Source organism: Dermacentor variabilis, chromosome 2 (genome assembly GCF_050947875.1).
Source record: "Dermacentor variabilis isolate Ectoservices chromosome 2, ASM5094787v1, whole genome shotgun sequence".
Lineage (NCBI taxonomy): Eukaryota > Metazoa > Arthropoda > Arachnida > Ixodida > Ixodidae > Dermacentor > Dermacentor variabilis.
The window spans coordinates 46,455,113-46,472,799 of NC_134569.1; the positions used below are offsets into that span (position 1 = coordinate 46,455,113).

Sequence of the window (17,687 nt, forward strand, 5' to 3'; positions counted from 1 at the left end):
GTTGATCGCGCAGGCACCGAATTGATGAGCAAGCTCGCCTTCACATCCCAGGAGACGCCGATAACTACCGCGATCCAAAAGGAGTGAAAAAGGCAGCAAAATGTTGAAGGCCAAATAACTGTCAAGTCTCAACATTGATTTGGCGGCGCTTAGGAATGTGTGAGAGAAGTGGCGGCATGGGCAGGGAGGGTGGATGGGGGGGGGGGTATGCTTTTCAATGTTGGGGGGGGGGGGGGGCTTGTGTACGTGCCTGTATCCAGCATTGTCTGTTGGCTTCATATTGTTAGCAACAAAAAACTTAGCCCCTTGGTTCCCCTAAACCTTTGCACTAAAATATTGCCTCTGAAAAAGTATCTGGTAAAATAAAATAGGAAAGAAAAACAACGAAAGGAAATTGTAACCAAACAATACTAGTATAGGCTTAAGTTGCTGTAGACAAGCTATATTTCTAATGGCTTAATTGCTTACTAATAACTGTACTATAACTGGAAAATCAATTCTGCAGAAGCCCACAAGGTGGAATATGAAAGGGAAAAATTGGCATCCATCCATCCTGAAGCATGAAGCTACAAAGGAAACCCATAGGGGTTTCACAGAAATAAAACTTAGCAGTAGAAGAAAATTTGTCCTGATTTGTCCTGCTCCGGGATTCACACCTTAGGCCAACGCCTTTTCGAGACAGTGATTAGCTCAAATGATAGAATGACCATCCCAGAAAGGTCTGCTGGCTTGCAAGGGTAAATTCCAGAACGCAGTCAATTGCGCGCAGTACTATTGCTGAAAACTGAAATATGACAATGTTAGGGCTAAGTAATATGCATTTTCTTTCTTGCTTTTGCCAATATGTGTGACATAAGCATGACCTTGGCCTGTACGCTCAGTGTGAAGCCCATACCATCTTTGGCTAATGGATAAGAAGCAGTGCGGGATCATGCTCTTGAGTTATCATTTGCAGAAGGTGTTCTACTTTGTAGCCTCTTGACATTTCGTTTGACCACAACTGTACGTCTAGAGAAACATTCAGGGCACCTTAAAGGGACACTAAACGCAAATATAAAGTCAAGCTGAAGTGATAGATTAGTGCACCAGAATCTCTAAGGTGTCAATATTACCGTGAACAGAGCCTTAATAATCGAGAAATTGAGGTAAATGCAGGACATGGTTAGAGACACCCCCAGGACATTTAAGCACTTGCCCGATGACGAAAGCACTCCTCAGTTAAATTTTGTCACTAGTACTCAACCATTCGTTGCTAAAAATGTCCTTGTATTGCATTATAAGACAAAATGCTACTTGTCCAGTTCTATCTCACTTTTTAGAAAAAAGAACTCATTAAAATTACCCTTGATGATGACGCGGGTAGCCGAAAGGCTTCATTTTCGCTCGACTCCATGCTGCCCCCGCTTTCGCGTTTTACTAGTTTTGTTATCACGCAGTGCTGCTCTGGTTTTGCTAGCTCGCGAAACTCTCACAAACTGCAAGTAGTGGAGAATTAAACTTCCATATGATGTCGCGGGATGCCCGAACAGTCCATGCCACTTAACCAAAAAGCAGCTGCAGCGGCGAATCCACCGCTCTCTCTTGGTTCGGTTGCGCCATATGATTTTACTCACCGAAGGCAGCAAAGGGTGGTGGTGGCATATGCTTCGTCACCACTCCCCCGGTTGGGTGGTGGGAGATTTGAAATTCGAAAAAGGCATTCGGACCCTTCAGATGCAATTTTCTCGTAAACTCAGTCTTTTCTTGGCATGAAACAAACGCTGTGAGGTTTCTGGAATGGTAGTTAGAGTCCACATCGACTTAGTATTTACCGTATTCACTTGCATAATGATCGCACTCGCATAATGATCGCACCCCTAAATTTTGTCATCAAAAGTAGAATTTTTTTATTTCCCGAGTAATGATTGCACCCCGAACTTGCCGCAGCGATATGTCATGTGCCAAGTCTGCTAATAATGATCGCGCTTACCAACTGTCGACTGCTATGTGAACGACTCTTCAAGACAAACCAAGCGGTCTGCACGCACCAAACATTCTTAAGCAGATGCCCCATTTCATTCCTTTCATCACTTTCCGCACTTCTATGACAAAAAATAAGGTACAACCAAACTTGCCTTTATTATGTGTAGGCATTATAATGGTTGTGGTCCACAAAAACAACAAAAAAAGGCGCCTTTTGATTCTTCGCGTCTGCACTCGTGGGCACGCAACAAATCGCGAGCGGCAACGATAGCAGCCATGTTTACACTGATACGTTAGAAGTCTACCCTATTCATACGCCGATGTTTGTAACACAGCTAACATATTTGCCCACCCTTAGCAGAAACGTGCCATATTAGGATAATGGTGAAGACAAATGCCGCAGTTTCCGCAGCATGCCCGCCATGTGTTCCTATGTCACTGGCAGCTAAGCGCGCCCATCTGTTTCTGTCCCCTCAAAGTGGACATAGCTATGTTATTGCCGCAAACTTGCCGATATTATTCATTACTGATATGGGAGAAACTGAATGCATGTAATGTACTCATGAGAAGAAAAAAAAAATCGCGTTTGGCTTGCTTTTCAGGCCGCCATTTTCTTTGTGTCCCGCACTACATACAGCGGCAGCCGCCTATTTGTTGACCTGTTGTCATCCCGTAGCAAATGCCAGATGAAATCTTTCTTTTTGTGGGAAATTTAACCCGCGTAATGATCGCACCCCGGAATTTGAGTCAATCTTTTTTTGACAAAAAGTGCGATCATTATGCGAGTGAATAGGGTACCTTTAGTGTCCCTTTAAAGGGGCCTTGATACCAAACTTTCGAGCTCGAATCTTGAATTGCATGTTAAATCGTACGCATCCCACGGCAAATTGGCAAAATTTGGGTGCATTCGGTGCAGTAGAAGATTTGTACATGATCTTTTTTTTATTTATTGTTTTGTTTTTGCCTGACCATCTCAATGATCTGCTGCTGCTTTTTATGGCACAAGTGAAATAATTACGGGTACAATTTAATGGCAACGCCCTTGCTTTGACGTTGGGTGCTAGTGAATGCAGAGCAAAGCATCCAATGCAGTCTTATACTATTTCAAAACAGACAACACAGCGGTGGTCCTGTACTTCCTAATGTCAGCAGTCCTGGCCAAAATGGTGGTCTCTGTTGGTGGAAGGGTCTTAGAGGCAGAGATTTTGAAGTGAAATTTCTAGAGAAATTTTGATGAGAGCTGTTTTCTTGTGTGTAGTATAACCATACTGGGCCCTCTACTCTCAATTGTAATGATAAACTGAGAATCTGACAAATGTGCCATCTGACTATTGTAATTGTCTGAATAAACAATGAATGAATGAATGAATGAATGAAATTTTTGTTTTTTCCTGTCCATCTCCATGATCTGCTGCTGCTTTTTATGGCACAAGTGAAATAATTGCGGGTACAATTTAATGGCAATGCCCTTGCTTTGACATTGGGTGCTAGTGAATGCAGAGCAAAGCATCCAATGCAGCCTTACACTATTTCAAAACAGACAACACAGCGGTGGTCCTGTACTTCCTAATGTCAGCAGTCCCTGCCAAAATGGTGGTCTCTGTTGGTGGAAGGGTCTTAGAGGCAGAGATTTTGAAGTGAAATTTCTAGAGAAATTTTGTGCTGAGAGCTGTTTTCTTGTGTGTAGTATAACCATACTGGGCCCTCTACTCTCAATTGTAATGATAAACTGAGAATCTGACAAATGTGCCATCTGACTATTGTAATTGTCTGAATAAGCAATGAATGAATGAATGAATGAATGAATGAATGAACGAATGAATGAATGAATGAATGAATGAATGAACGAATGAACGAATGAACGAACGAATGAATGAATGAATGAATGAAATGACCCCATTACGGGATTACTAATATGACATTTTAAACTCGTAATTTTCTTGTCCCAAAGGCAGCTGCAAGCCAGACTTGTATGTAACGAGTTACATGTAATGTATGCATTATGTAATATAGTGTTACATGTAATGTACATGTAATAACAGTTCTGGTAATTTTGTAATTTAACGATTACTTTGTTTGCTTGATAAGACTTGTAATTCAATTACATTTTACTGTAACCGATTACACGTAACCAGTTACTTTATTGACAACACAAGCTTTAACACGCCACACAGCCTTCAAAACTTGAACTTGGCAAGAACTACAGTAGAACACCCGAAATCCTGCCACACAGTGGCCTCATGAATGTGCATGTTCAGACAGGCAAATTCGGGGACTCAGTATTTGTTTCCTCATTGAACCAGTGCAGGCATGTCTGAACAGTGAAGGCCGCTTAAGATGTTAATGCTATGAAATCACATGTGGACAATTTTTTCAGCTTTTCATTGGGCCAACCGGGAGCATCCTGTCAAAGTCCCAGCAACACGAAAGCACTGCCCTTCATAGAAGAGCCAGTTGCTGAGTAAACCCAATTTTGTGTGAAAAATCCGTACACGTTACAACACTGCCCTGCCACATGCACACATCTAGCAATTTGGCTAACCTCTCTGCCTTTCCAGCTCATTTTCCTCCTAAAGCAAGTTTTCAGTGTCGCTGCTGATATCTTCCCAACAAAAAAGAGGAACGATGACCAGCAAAAAGTTTTAGTACAAATTGTCAGTGCAGATAAGCAACATAGGTTTAAAGAGCTTCCAAGGACGCATTGAAAGTGCCTAGCCAGGTCATTCTGTTCACTGTATCTATGCAAGGCTAAAAAAGTTGGGAAGAAAGTAACACAGAAGGAATCAATTACTTACGAGTAATTTCTTAGTTACTTTCGGGGGGCAGCAAGTGGTAACTCTAATTAATTAAATTATTGAATTATGTAATTGCAATCTGTTACTTTTTTTATGCAACGTGAACCAGTCTGGTCCACCCTGTACACAACTGCAAAAATGGGTTTCAAGTGTAGGAGAACCCTATTTTACAGCAATACTTCGTTTCCACAAACCACTTTCGATACCCATGTAGTGGATGTGTCATGAATTCCTGATAAATTGGATTGCCTTCGTGCTTGCAATCACTGTGATTGCCACATGCAAGCGCAGCCAGTAGAAATGCACAGAGCCCTCTTGATAACTTCTCTTTCCCATGAACGCCAGCATCATACCTAGCCTTATTGCTACACAATGTATGAGTATATTGCTGTGTGTGGTGGCATCACGATACTACTGATGACACCAGGTCTGCCATGTTGAGACAAACTAAAGCATCAAATTAATATCTCTTGCATTTGTTTTCCAACCTTCATGCCTGCCAACTGATCTTCTTTTATAGTAGAGTTTCTACAACACAAAATGCATGTGTCAGTACAGTAAAAGCTCGTTTATTGCCATTTCGGACTGGTGGTCATGGCAGAAAGTTCGGAAAATGGGACAACGAAGGGTTCTTGCGTCCGAAATTTTCGACATTCTTATACATTGACTCTATGGGGGACGTGGTTGTGCCACGAAGCCATCCGAACTATCAGGCATCCGGAAAGTCGGTCGTTGACGGTACACTGGCAACTCCTCCAGCGGCCAACACGGCGTCAAAGAGAATTCGTTACACAGTTACTCGAGCCAGCATTATCGTGACTTTCGTTCCCTTTCAATAATATTACTGCTCATTTTCCCTGATAGAAGCAGAAATTCCCCAAGTTTTCCCTGAGTATTTCCAGGCTATTCCAAGTCCCTGAGAATTCCTGGTTTTCCCGGTTGGTAGACACCCTGTTTCAATGCACTGCTGGACGGACTGCGGCGGCTACTTCAAATCACCCGAAATTTCGAATTAACGATATTTTACTGCGCAACTTAAAGTTCTCAAACATCAGGGGACAACATGGGCAGGCACTTACGTAGGCAGGAGGCTGGGGCATGGCGACATGCGGAGGTTGTGGCGAGAGGATGATGTGGCGTAGTGTGCCGTTCTCGTCCACTATCTGCTGCATCACATGACCCGGAGGCACCTGGACTGGCACTGCCATGGGAGGTGTACTGCTGTTGGACACAAGCTGCACTGTGGCAGGCCCTGCACACCACCACAATGGGCAAGTTTGACCCAATCATATTGGGAAGATAAACCAGGAACACAGCTTTGACAGAAGAATAAATACCACTTTCAACTAAAAAAAAAAATAGTGCGATGACAGGGCAGAATATAAAAACAATGCCCCCCCAGCTTTAAAAGGCTACAAAAAAATATATAGATTAAAGCAATTGCACTTGTAACTTGAAATTGCATGTATTTATCATACCCAATATAGAAAATAGCCAGCCACTGTATAATTGCTACAGCAATTTCAAAAGTAGTGCAAATGAACAGCTCGAAAGGAAATGAAAAGCCTTCATGTCACGATTCACTGTAGTCTAAAAAAATTTACTACGGACTTTCATATCTTTATGAGCACAAGTTGTAGATGAAAAGACATGTGCTGCGCCATGACAACAAATGTGCCATCTAAGAATGTGTGCCTAGTGTACCAACAGTGAAAATACCAGAGCATACATGCCTCTGATGGCATGACCGTTGTCACGCCATGCTGACAGCAGGAGACCAAACTGCTACATTAAAGTGCCATGAAGGAGTTCATCCTCCCACAGATTGGAATGAATTCACTGCCCCAAATTCCACAGGGCAACTAGAAAGATTATGCTACGGTCCCTTTATCAATTCTAAAGGTTGTGATAAACATCTTGGCAAAGGTTCTTAGGTCACATTGTTACTAATTTATGCACAGTGCAGAGCTCATACCTGCCTTTCAAAATATGACCTCTTTATGCATGAGGCAGTATACTATACCACTTCATTGTGAAAGAGCAGAAATATTTCTAGCTGCAATGTTAAAACAAAAGGTTTAAAAATATATATAGACATAAATATATAAACTCCAGGTTTGGTGTAAGTGCTACCAATTAGGATGATCTGAGTACCTCACTGAGTACCTCATTGCAAATCTGGCAACATGTGTTCCTGAGGATTCATTTTCTTAATTTTAGGTGTACAAATTAGTAAACTCAATGCCACCTTATTCTTAAAGGGACCCTGAAACGATTTTGATTTTGTACAAACATGCTTAGTCGTTAGAGTAGGTCCTTCTGATCATTAATTGATGCATCTAAGCAGTCCGAATAAAGCGTGTAATTTATTACAAGGTTTTAAAAATGTACATCGTTGCTGATCGCAGCACACTGCTTGGCGGAATTTTCAGCCGCCCCCTCCCCATACGACGTAAATCACCCAATTGACGTCATGTGGGCAAGCTATCTGATTGGATGCCCAGGGCGCGTCATCTATAATTTTTTTCCACCTTTAGGTGAACAAATTATGTTTGTAATAGTTGGAATGTTAGTTAATTTGTTTCTACAAAAAGAAAGTAACAGAAAGAGAATGCAGAAGAACAATTTCTCACTACACTTAAGCACTTCCGGCACACAGCAAGAGTCGTCTGCTTGTGTTACGACGTACTCCATTTTGACGAGAGCTCCGTGGTCAGAGTCGGTCTCAGTCTTTTCGCGAGCACTATGATTCGACTTTGTTGCATTGTGGACTGCAAACGTAGCGACTGGCAATATGTCAAGCTGCGACATCGTGTCCTTCTGCAAGCCAGTAGTCGAGCGGACTGGCTGCAGCGCATTGGACAGCCACTATCCGATGGGCGCCAGGATTTGCGCGATTGCAGCCGTCACTTAACACCGGAAGATTACTAATGCAATGGCGTTTCGCGAGTCCAGTATTAGGGTCAACGCAAGCGCCAGGACACAGGGCCTGGCCTCTTGAATGTGCCATTTAACGGGATGAGCAGAAGCGCAAATGTGAATGGTCTGCACGGTGCAACCACCAGGTGGCACAGAGCTCAACCACACACAGTAGCAGTAACGAAATGTATTCTTTGCTGCTGGTATAAAGTTTTCGCAGGAGTGTAATCATGAACACGTTTTTGCACATGTTTAAAATGTTCTACACTTGGTTAGAGCAATATTAGCACTGTTTGGCTGGTTAAGCTCTGCACTAACAAGTGGCTGGACCGTGCAGACCGATCAGGCTCCTCATGTACACCTATGCTAAAGTTCCTTCATCAGCTTGAGTTTATGCCTTCAGCCATCTGCCGAAATGCCCAGCTTGCCTGTGCTTACTGGAGTACCAGACACGCTCGGCGCTTCGACAGAATGCTCGCAACGCACGCTGCTTTGATAGCTCTCGCTTTGGGTCGACTGCCAAGCAGTTGGCAGAGAGTTTGGAGAGGCTTCGCGCGCGCGCGTTTCTAGAGAGCCGGAAGTCGATGACACCATGTGCCATCATGATGCAGAGCCAGTGAAGGTGAAGCTTAGCCCCGATCACTCAGCAAACGAGTTGAGAAAATGCATGACTGTGGAGGAGAGTAACTTGTAATCGTCCGCAGCTCTCTTAATACGAGACATTTCAACGAAATTGTGGTGCGAGTAACTTGTAATCGTCCGCAGCTCTCTTAATACAAGACATTTCAACGAAATTGTGGTGCGAATGATTAACTTTAGCTGTACCCTTTGTGCCTACAAAATTTGTCCGAACCGTTTCAGGGGCCCTTTAAGGTTTGAGGGCATATTCAAAAGTCAATTTTCGTGCACAAGATTGATTCTCTGTTTTTATCTTCCTATCATTATTAGTTTGGCAGTTACAGCAAGTTTTCTCATAGCATTGCGAAACCAAAACCACATTGCATTGGTTCTGAAATTTAGTACTATTTCTCTTACATAAATATGATTCAAAATAAATTTTTCATTTTATGCTGTCGGCAAGCAGCCACACAAACAAAAGAAGACTAGCACATCTCATGGAGGCCCCAGCTATGAAGCTGGTGCATGTTAGGCCTCTGTATTGTTCTTGACATCTCACATGGTCTGAAACATTTGTTTGTTTTTCTCAAAACAAGATTTTCTTTGACCTCATGTTACGTGAACATTGATAACTTTTTTTTGTGAATTAGTATTATGAAATGAAATTTTGCTCACTTATTCCTCAGAGAGATGTGTGCAATGAACTAGGACCAAAGTAATCTATGCAATATGTTTGAATTTGCAGCTCATTTTGCAAACAAACTTGGTCCAAATAGGCAACTTTTTACTTTGCTTAGCTTTTCAACTATTACTTTCTCAATATTCATCACACTGCATTTATCCTAGTTCACTGCATAGGGCCCACACTTAACTACATTACTGCCAAAGCTTTACTCAGTTCAGCAATCCATTATAATTACCTATCATTGCTGGCATATTTAGCAGTTTTACCACATTCTATGTCAAAAATTACTTGCCAAAAAATACAATGATCCATTCTTTGCACTTTAAATAGTTGAGTAAGTTAAATAAGACATGCTTATTCAGAAAGAAAACTTAATTCAATCCTGACTCTTGATTTTAAAAAAGTCTATGTCTGCGCTCTCACAAACAAAAAGCTGCACCTCTTCCACCTGTCTGCGCCACTGCAAATTACTTAATTCGTGAGCTCAACATTCCACATACTTAGCCGATCTTTAAGTTTTCGAATAATTACCTGCACTGAATTTTGGAAAAATGAATAAGAGTGCATTTTTCAGACAACAGCAACTGCGAGGGAAACTGGAAGGAAACTAATACGGTAGACCAAGCATGTTATAACATACTTTCAAGGGATGCATGTGCATGCATTTGTTAAACTATGTCCACAATCTTTTGTGAATGTAAGATTTTAATGCAGAATGCATTGTCGTGTTGAAAATTTTGAAGGCACACTACAGCACATTAAATCTAACAGCAGCACTGCATTTTACATTATGTCCTGTATACTGCAAGGAAGAGTCCATGACACAAGGCCTATTAATGGAAACATTACCCAATTCACAAAAATAAAAGAAGGAACAAATAACATTAACTTATGCAAAACGGAACTCTATCAATATCTGACAAAATCAAGTGGACAGGAGTAGTGCCACATCATGATGTGTACTCGCCTTGAACAAACTGCATTTGATCGCCCATCTGGAAGAAGATGGTTTCCCCTGGATTGATGTGCAAAAGCACCACGTGTGGGGGTGCCACATAAGACGGAGCGGCAGCACTAACGGTGCCCATAGGGGCAGCACCATAGCCCTTCTGCACTGGGCCCTTGCAGCGCAGTCCACTCTTTTCACCATTCACTACCTGCAACACAAGACACGGGAGAGGCACGCATGTCGAGTGAGCTAGGAACGTTTACAAGCAGGCCACATACACAATCTAAACATAAATTTGGCATCAACCCGAAGGTAACCCAAAGCGGCAAAGGAAACATGAATGGGTCCCTCAGAAAGAAAGGCTAGCAGTTGAAGAAAAACCTATGCAGGCCCAGCGATTCAAGCAGAGTGGCAGGCTGGGCTGGATGTTCATCTTGTAAAAAAAAGGGGGTATTGCACTAAACACACACAAACAGAAGTACAAGTGCACAGGACGCGCACACTTTGCACCACGTGTGTCCTGTCCACTTCTACTTCTGTAGTCCGTGCATTTTTAGAGCAATATCCTCATTTTTTTTATCAGTGATGCAACCCCAGCAGCCCCGCTATCTTTCCTAACCTAACATAGCCAGGAGGCTAGTAGATGGTAGGGCTGACCTAAGCTGAAGTGCTGTATACAATAACCGCACGAGTTATATGGAAATCCGCAAGGTGGATGTAGAGGAAACCATATGGGTTTCATTTGTAGCTTTGCACTGCTTTCAAGCCGATAACCAACTTCCTCTTGTGTCAATCCTCCTCTATCTTGTGAATCCCTGCAGAACTTGTTTAGCTACTGTATTGCTTATAACAATGAGCACATGGAGCATGAGAAGCCCTTATAAAAGCTGTAATCCTCACTCAGCAGATGACCACAACTGACTTCAGGCAACTGTATGCGGGTCTGCTATTACTATCTCTATATATCCATTTTGAGAAAGGTGCACACGAAAGCTCAGCTCCTTCTCGGGTGTTTTTGAAAAGAAACTCTATGCAGCTCAGAGTCAGTTTTGGGTGCATATTAAGTAGGCCCTTCACTATTGACAAATATACCAGTCTTAAGCAACACCTTCTGCACATTGTTGAGAAATGGCCCCTTTTGCTGCCCCAGAAAGCTAAGCTTAGTACCATTGCACGCTCCATTTTGATTTGCAAGCTATTAGGTCCTTGGGAAAGCAAGCTGCAGAAAATACAGGAAAGGAAAAAAAGCATGAAGATGCTCCTATGAGGTCTATATCACCACTTTCCAAGAAGGGAAGTGAACCAACTCCCCAAACTTTCAGCATTTGCACGGCTACCTTGCATTGCAAAGAAACGACAATCACTCTTCAAGCGAGTAAAATGTGTGTGCCATTTCAACCTTTCAGGGGCCATTAAAACAACTTCATTAGACCATAATGCGGACCACAATCAAAAGAAATTGAGCCTGGCTAAGACCCCTTATCCATAGGCAATGCCCAAAAAATTTACGCACTGAATGCTTTGAACTTGTGAGCAATGCTGTACTTGTATGTGATAAATTATATGGTGATGCAGAAAACTTATCAGAGCATCAGCTATAAGTGAATATGGGTCAAAGTTGACAGATCAAGAAATGAGAACCATGTCTGAACTGTTTAGACTCCAAGCTACTACTATTAGAAAAAGCTGTGGCAACATGGAGAGAAAAGTCATATTTTTGGCTGTGCACTCAATAATATATAAGAAGCAGGTAAGAAAAGAAGGTCACTTTCAGTAATATGCAAACAGAAACAAGGAACTAGGTTAAAGAGTATACTCAATTCTTATTTTGCAGTCACATTTTATGTGTTAATACAGGCTTTTAAACACACTACATATACTCTACAAGCTCTAAACACCACAGTTTCCTTGCTGATGCTACTTGTACACCTCTATAATGTGCCGTGAGTGGTTGTCGAAGGGTTATCTACTCAGAGTACAAGTATCTTACAGTTCACATAATTTCTGCATGCATACACACACAAACTGTCAGAAGTCAAAGCCTGGATACTACTACATCTTAGTAGACCGAACTTGCCACCATACTGTCCAGTAGTGTGGCACCCAAAATCAATGCTCGCCATTATTTGGAGTATGCAGACATGAATAGGCACTTCCTAAGAACAACAAATGCCAATCACAATTGCCACGCACCAAGAAAGCCCCACAGTGCAACCCATTTGCCACTCTCATATATGCACTTTTTCTCACAATGGAGTCATATGCAAAAACTCAGGACTCAATGCATTTACTGCCTGGATGTAGAAGAATTCATGCAAAAGGTAGGCTCATGTGGTAAATGTTGCTAGCCAAATGTTAAAAGCAGACAGCACATGTTAGGAGCAAGAGCTTTCAAATGGACAACAGACTAGTTGCATGCCATCAACCAAGTTTCATGCCATCAACCAAAGGCAACAGTGAGATGAAGCAACAATTATAACAGCTCTTAAATCTTTGGAAGAATTAACATGTGAGAATAAGTTCACACCTCCCAATGGCTTGGTGGACGGGGTTCACCACGATCCCCGAGGGCTTCCGGGTTGAGTGGTTGCGGCTGTGGCTGTGGTTGCGGCTGCAGCGTAGCCGGCTGCCTGGGCGGCCGAAAAGGTGCCTGCTGCTGCTGACCATTCAGAAGTGCCTCTGGGTTGCCGGGTGGGGCAGCCATCAGGGGCTCAGCTGTGCCTCCTCCACGGGACCCTGCACCCAGCACCACCAGTTCTATAGAATTTCATGAACACACTCTATCATTCAAAGATTTTTTTAAAAAATGCATGGTGCAAGGAAAAAGAGCACTATAGACTGTTTCACATGCGCGATAACAGCAGCGAGAGTGTGGCCCCAAGAAACTTCAGGCCACGTACCTTATTAGACTACTGTGCCGGAACACAAAGCATATTCTTAGGTTGTTTCACTGAGCAGAAAGTCTACTTTTAAATTTTGAGATAAAAGACATGCTCATTACGCCTCAAGACTAATACATATAATTTTTCGTATAACTTACGGCAACCTAGACTTGTAAAATTACTGTTATGTACAGGGGAAAAAGGCTGAAAATCTGCGGGCTTAGATTTTAATGCACTCCAGGTACTCAATATTGCCGCCAATGCCCTTTTGCTCGCTACATTTAGTGGGCTATGTCAGTGAGCAAAACCAGAAGACCTCCAGGACCTATGTTTGTAAACAGTGAAAGGGTCTATTGCGAGACCATTAGATAAAACTAGTGTAATTACACTAAAATGTGCTTCATGAAATAGTACCAGTCTTGATTCACTTCACATTGCAAGAAACATTAAATGAGGACCTCCCTACTGAAGTGTAGGGTATGTAAACAACCAGATAATGTTATGTGAACTATTTGTTGTGAACTGATAGGCAACAATTAACACAACCACAAAAGTGTTAAGATGGCAATATGTTGAACCTCTCCAAATACAGTGCATAGCTGCTTTTATATTGGTGCAGATTACAGTGAAGACAATAAAGGAACATCAGAATGGCATGACATGCTGACATAAAATAGCCCAATAAATGAGTAAGCTGTACCATATGCTCAGGTGGTACAGATTCTTTTCTACAAATGTGCACTTACAACACTGAGAACAGTACCCACCAATTTAATAAATGTTTCATAACGGAAGCACAGACCACATGGGTCATTTTCATTTTACTCAGTAAACTATATGTGCACTTTATTTCACTGAACAATTCTACAATCTCTGCCTTGGAAAAAAAATTTTTTTTTAAACTGACAGAGTCAGAATTTGAGGAAATACCAGAGCGCAATTTAAATTTTGTTAACTTCACTCACCAGTGCTTGCTATGGCAGGCATCGAGTCACACTCTGTGTCACAGGCCAGCGAACCTGAAAGATGATTAAAATGGTCAAACACATGAGAACAAAGGAAACAAACTTCCGAAAAACTTCCAAAACAAACTTGGTAAACAAACTTGGGAAGTATACTTATCGGTTGCTATCCTGGTCAAAAAGCTGAGATAGGAGTAGACAAAGCAGCCTAATTTTGCTATAATGTGACACCACAAAAGTACAACTGGTGAAAGCACAGTTGTATAGTCCCATAACAGAGACCACATTTGACTGCCAATATTTTGTCACCATACCTGCCACTTCATGCTGAATTTTGAATCGGGCACATCTTCGATATGCAATGCAGTCTAATTATATACAGTCATCTTTCCTGCACCTGACATTAGCATGTCTAAGATAACAATGACTATTGAACCAATGATAAATTTATCTTGTATCAGACCAAGGCTAGCCCACCCCTGTAAGATTTCAAAATATAATGAAAGAATGATCTATTGTTAATGATATCAGATTTTTAAATCCTGCTAGTCCATCTCAGTATCCTTAAATGCAAGTGAATGAGAAGGTCGCCCCTTAAATATAAATTGTGTACAGCTAATCATTAACATTTCTACCAGCTAAAGCTACTAGCTATGAAATAAGCACGTAAGCACCTATAGCTCAGAGAATGCAATTAACACGTAGCTGGTTATCATATCACTAATCATGCTCAAACCACATGCTTCCATGAAAAAAAATTTCCCCCCCACTAACATTAGAACTAAGGCAATACTTAAGTTGCATGCTTTCAAATTTGGAATACTTGAATCGATCCACTCATTCCAAATAATGAAAGCGTTTTTAAGAAGATATGTCCGACATATTCAAGTGCTGCGTTCATACAGCAAATTCCGACAGAATCTGCCCATGCTCGCTCAACATGCAACTCATTTTTTGCTTCACAGTGCAGTTTATAAAAACTCAAATTTACTGGTTTTCGCAACACTACAGATCAGTTCTAGAGACATCAGAATGACTCCAAACATGGCCATGACATACATAGCATGCCAAATTCTGCACATGTAAAGTAACAGAAACAGAAGTCATGATTTTTTAACAGCATGTAATTGACATCAGCAGCTACATAACGCATACGTGTAGCATCTGCATTCGCATTCTTAATGCTATGTCACCACATGAAGCACCCAGATAACATCAACATCTACGTGATTGTATAGCCTTAACAATCTAGTTAACATTTCTCTACAGTGCTTTGGTCCCAATTAACAGAAAAAGTAACATTTTTAAAGACTGCAAATATTAACAAACACTACACAGCTGGCTCAAAAATGACAAACATCCAAGTGTGGTAATTTTAAGCACCTTTCTAAGATAACAGACCACAATGCTGTTGCTGGCTCTGTATAGAATGACGACATAATAAACAAAGAAAAACAAACAAAATAACTTGCCCAGATTGCACATTGCAATACCAAAGCTCGGAGAGCAGTTTAGTTTTTTTGTGTCCACCTTCACAAGAATTAATTATATATACAAAGTAAGCCAGGTAGCACCACGTTGCCATCAGCCGAATGGAATAACTAAGCTTAACAACAGCTATGGTGCAATCTGGCCCTGTAATCATGGCCAAATTCCAGTTCAGTGGGTAGCCAAAAATGGTTACTGTATCAATTAACACTCAATATAACCTAGAACGAGAGAAAAAACAGGCTCAACATAATCCAAAACAGCAGATGACCAAAAGCTGCCCGTGTCCATGCTTACATATTGCACGTTCCTGCCAGATAGTAGGCTGCCCAAGACATAACTTCCTAAAAGAATGCACATGGAAACAGACAAGGAGATACTGACAATAATATAAGCAGCTATTCTGAGTGATTTACCGATAAGTACATGCAGCAGTCGAATAATCTTTATGGCAGAGTGGACATCACTTATCAATTCACCTCCATTTTTTCTCTCTAAGTAGCACAATTCCATTAATTTGCTTGCAGTCTCAGCTATATCTTTTCATGGCAAGAAAGTATATCAGCAAGTAGTCGCTAGGTAAAAAACCTATTCACAAGTAACCTACCTGCATGATAAAATGCGAGAGGAGAAAAAGCACAAGAGTATGCAACTGGTACGACCACATGCATCCAGAAATATAACGAATTGGCTGTGACATGAGATGTACACGTGGCCTTGTAAGCCGATGCGGGCCGCTTTCTCTTCGGGAAGAGATAAGACAAAACTGCTCGGCTCTTGCAACTGGCTCAATGTCAGCCCCAACGTGTCAGAGGAAGCGCGTTAGTTTTTCAAAGTGCAGCAGTTTTTCTGATAAAAATGAAACAAAAATGTCAAACGGCCAATGAACATGCACTGAACCCAGACAGACAGACCATGACTAAGTGTTAAGCTCCGAAAAGCAGTTGCATGTCGACAGCAATCCAATTCTGGTCAGTGCTGCTCAAATGAATATCATGCCTTTTGCTACTTGCAATGACATATGAAATTGAAATATTGCAGCCCAACAACAAAACATGTGGACTACAGAATACCCAATGAAAGAGTCCCTCGAACTGAGGTATATCGAAATGGGGGGGCCAAGTTCAGGATGCACGGAGAAAGTTGGGTACAGAGGCAGATTTTCCACGAAGGCTGGCAGGCTTGGTATTGAAATTAATGTAATGCTAACATGCTACAACTTTCACCTTTCCATCTCCATTGTGGCGAGTTCCCATGCTACTCGTGAGAACATTTCAACAAGAGATGTATATTCCAGTGGAAAACCTGCCAACTGCCAAGCAATGACAGATTTCAAGCTGCCATTTAACTTTATTTCGAACTGCATTTTACTGATTTACCGAATAACAGTCAACTCTACTCAGATCAGACACCATAATGTAATGTAAACAATGTGTATTTAGTTGAGACATAGAATCTCAAGCCCTTATATATGCCCTTATATATGCCCTCAAGCCCTTATGGCCGCAACAGTTCATTATGCTGGCCAATGTCAAGGAAAATTGTCTTATCTGTATTGTAAATTATAGTTACATCTGAAATCGGCATCAAAATGTGTAAATGAAAGCAGCTAAGTGCTTATGTGATATTCTGAATATTTTAACAGGCAGCAGCGCTCCAAAAAAGCAAAGTTATCAAATAAGGTTAGTTAGACATACAGAAATGTGGAAGAAGACAACATGCCTAGTGCGATACAAATTTGTACCCATAAGAGCATTCTACACGCTATCCACAATGGAAAATCTTTTTGATCAAAGTGTTCACAACTACACTGCTTTAGTCAACCTGTCATGCTAAGTCCTTACCTACATGAAGTCAGATACTCCGAATAATCGAAGAACTTCAAATGCCTCGAGGTCAAGACTATCGATGCACAATAAAACATGACATGGACCTCAGCAGCTCCAGAATACACTGGAGCCCAAGCATGAAGACTTGACAATAAAAACTTGTCTGAGCTGCCGAAGCTTAAAAAGAAAAGAAAAAAAAAAAGGGGGGGGGGGGATCAGGAGGACACCCCAAGGTGAAAAATTGAACGGCTTAAACTGCAGCATCTTGTTACAAACCAGCTTCTGGTTCCAATTATGGGTCAGTTACTTGAAACTGCTCCCCAATTCTTCAAGTACAGCGGTTTCATGAATTTTAGGTGCATTAATTGAAACTTTTTTAATATCTAAGTTTCACTCAAGGTGTGTAGCATGTAAGTATGCAAATGAAAAAGCAGCTCACACGCATTTTTTTAAAAATCTTTATTCAAGCAAAGTGGAGACTAATGCAACAATGGGATCCAATTATTTATATGTCATACTTGCTGTTGGATGCTGTCATCCACATGAATCAGTTACTAGACCATCAGTTACTACACACAAGCAATACATCTAGCTTGGC

General features: G+C 41.5%; 1 protein-coding gene across 4 annotated transcripts in view; it reads right to left on the minus strand.

Moving 5' to 3' along the window:
* Window positions 1-17,687, minus strand: part of LOC142571769 (fibronectin type-III domain-containing protein 3A-like) — a 92,843-nt gene that overhangs the window by 58,157 nt on the left and 16,999 nt on the right. For 3 of the 4 annotated variants that reach the window (XM_075680359.1, XM_075680356.1, XM_075680358.1), the window contains exons 2-5: window positions 13,776-13,829; window positions 12,456-12,664; window positions 9,947-10,136; window positions 5,837-6,009 (exon numbers count right to left, since the gene is read on the minus strand). In XM_075680359.1, the coding sequence (XP_075536474.1) occupies window positions 5,837-6,009; window positions 9,947-10,136; window positions 12,456-12,664; window positions 13,776-13,829 (626 nt within the window). Of the gene's footprint in view, window positions 1-5,836; window positions 6,010-9,946; window positions 10,137-12,455; window positions 12,665-13,775; window positions 13,830-15,867; window positions 15,949-17,687 lie in introns of those variants that run through there. The other variant, XM_075680357.1, reaches the window with a different exon arrangement.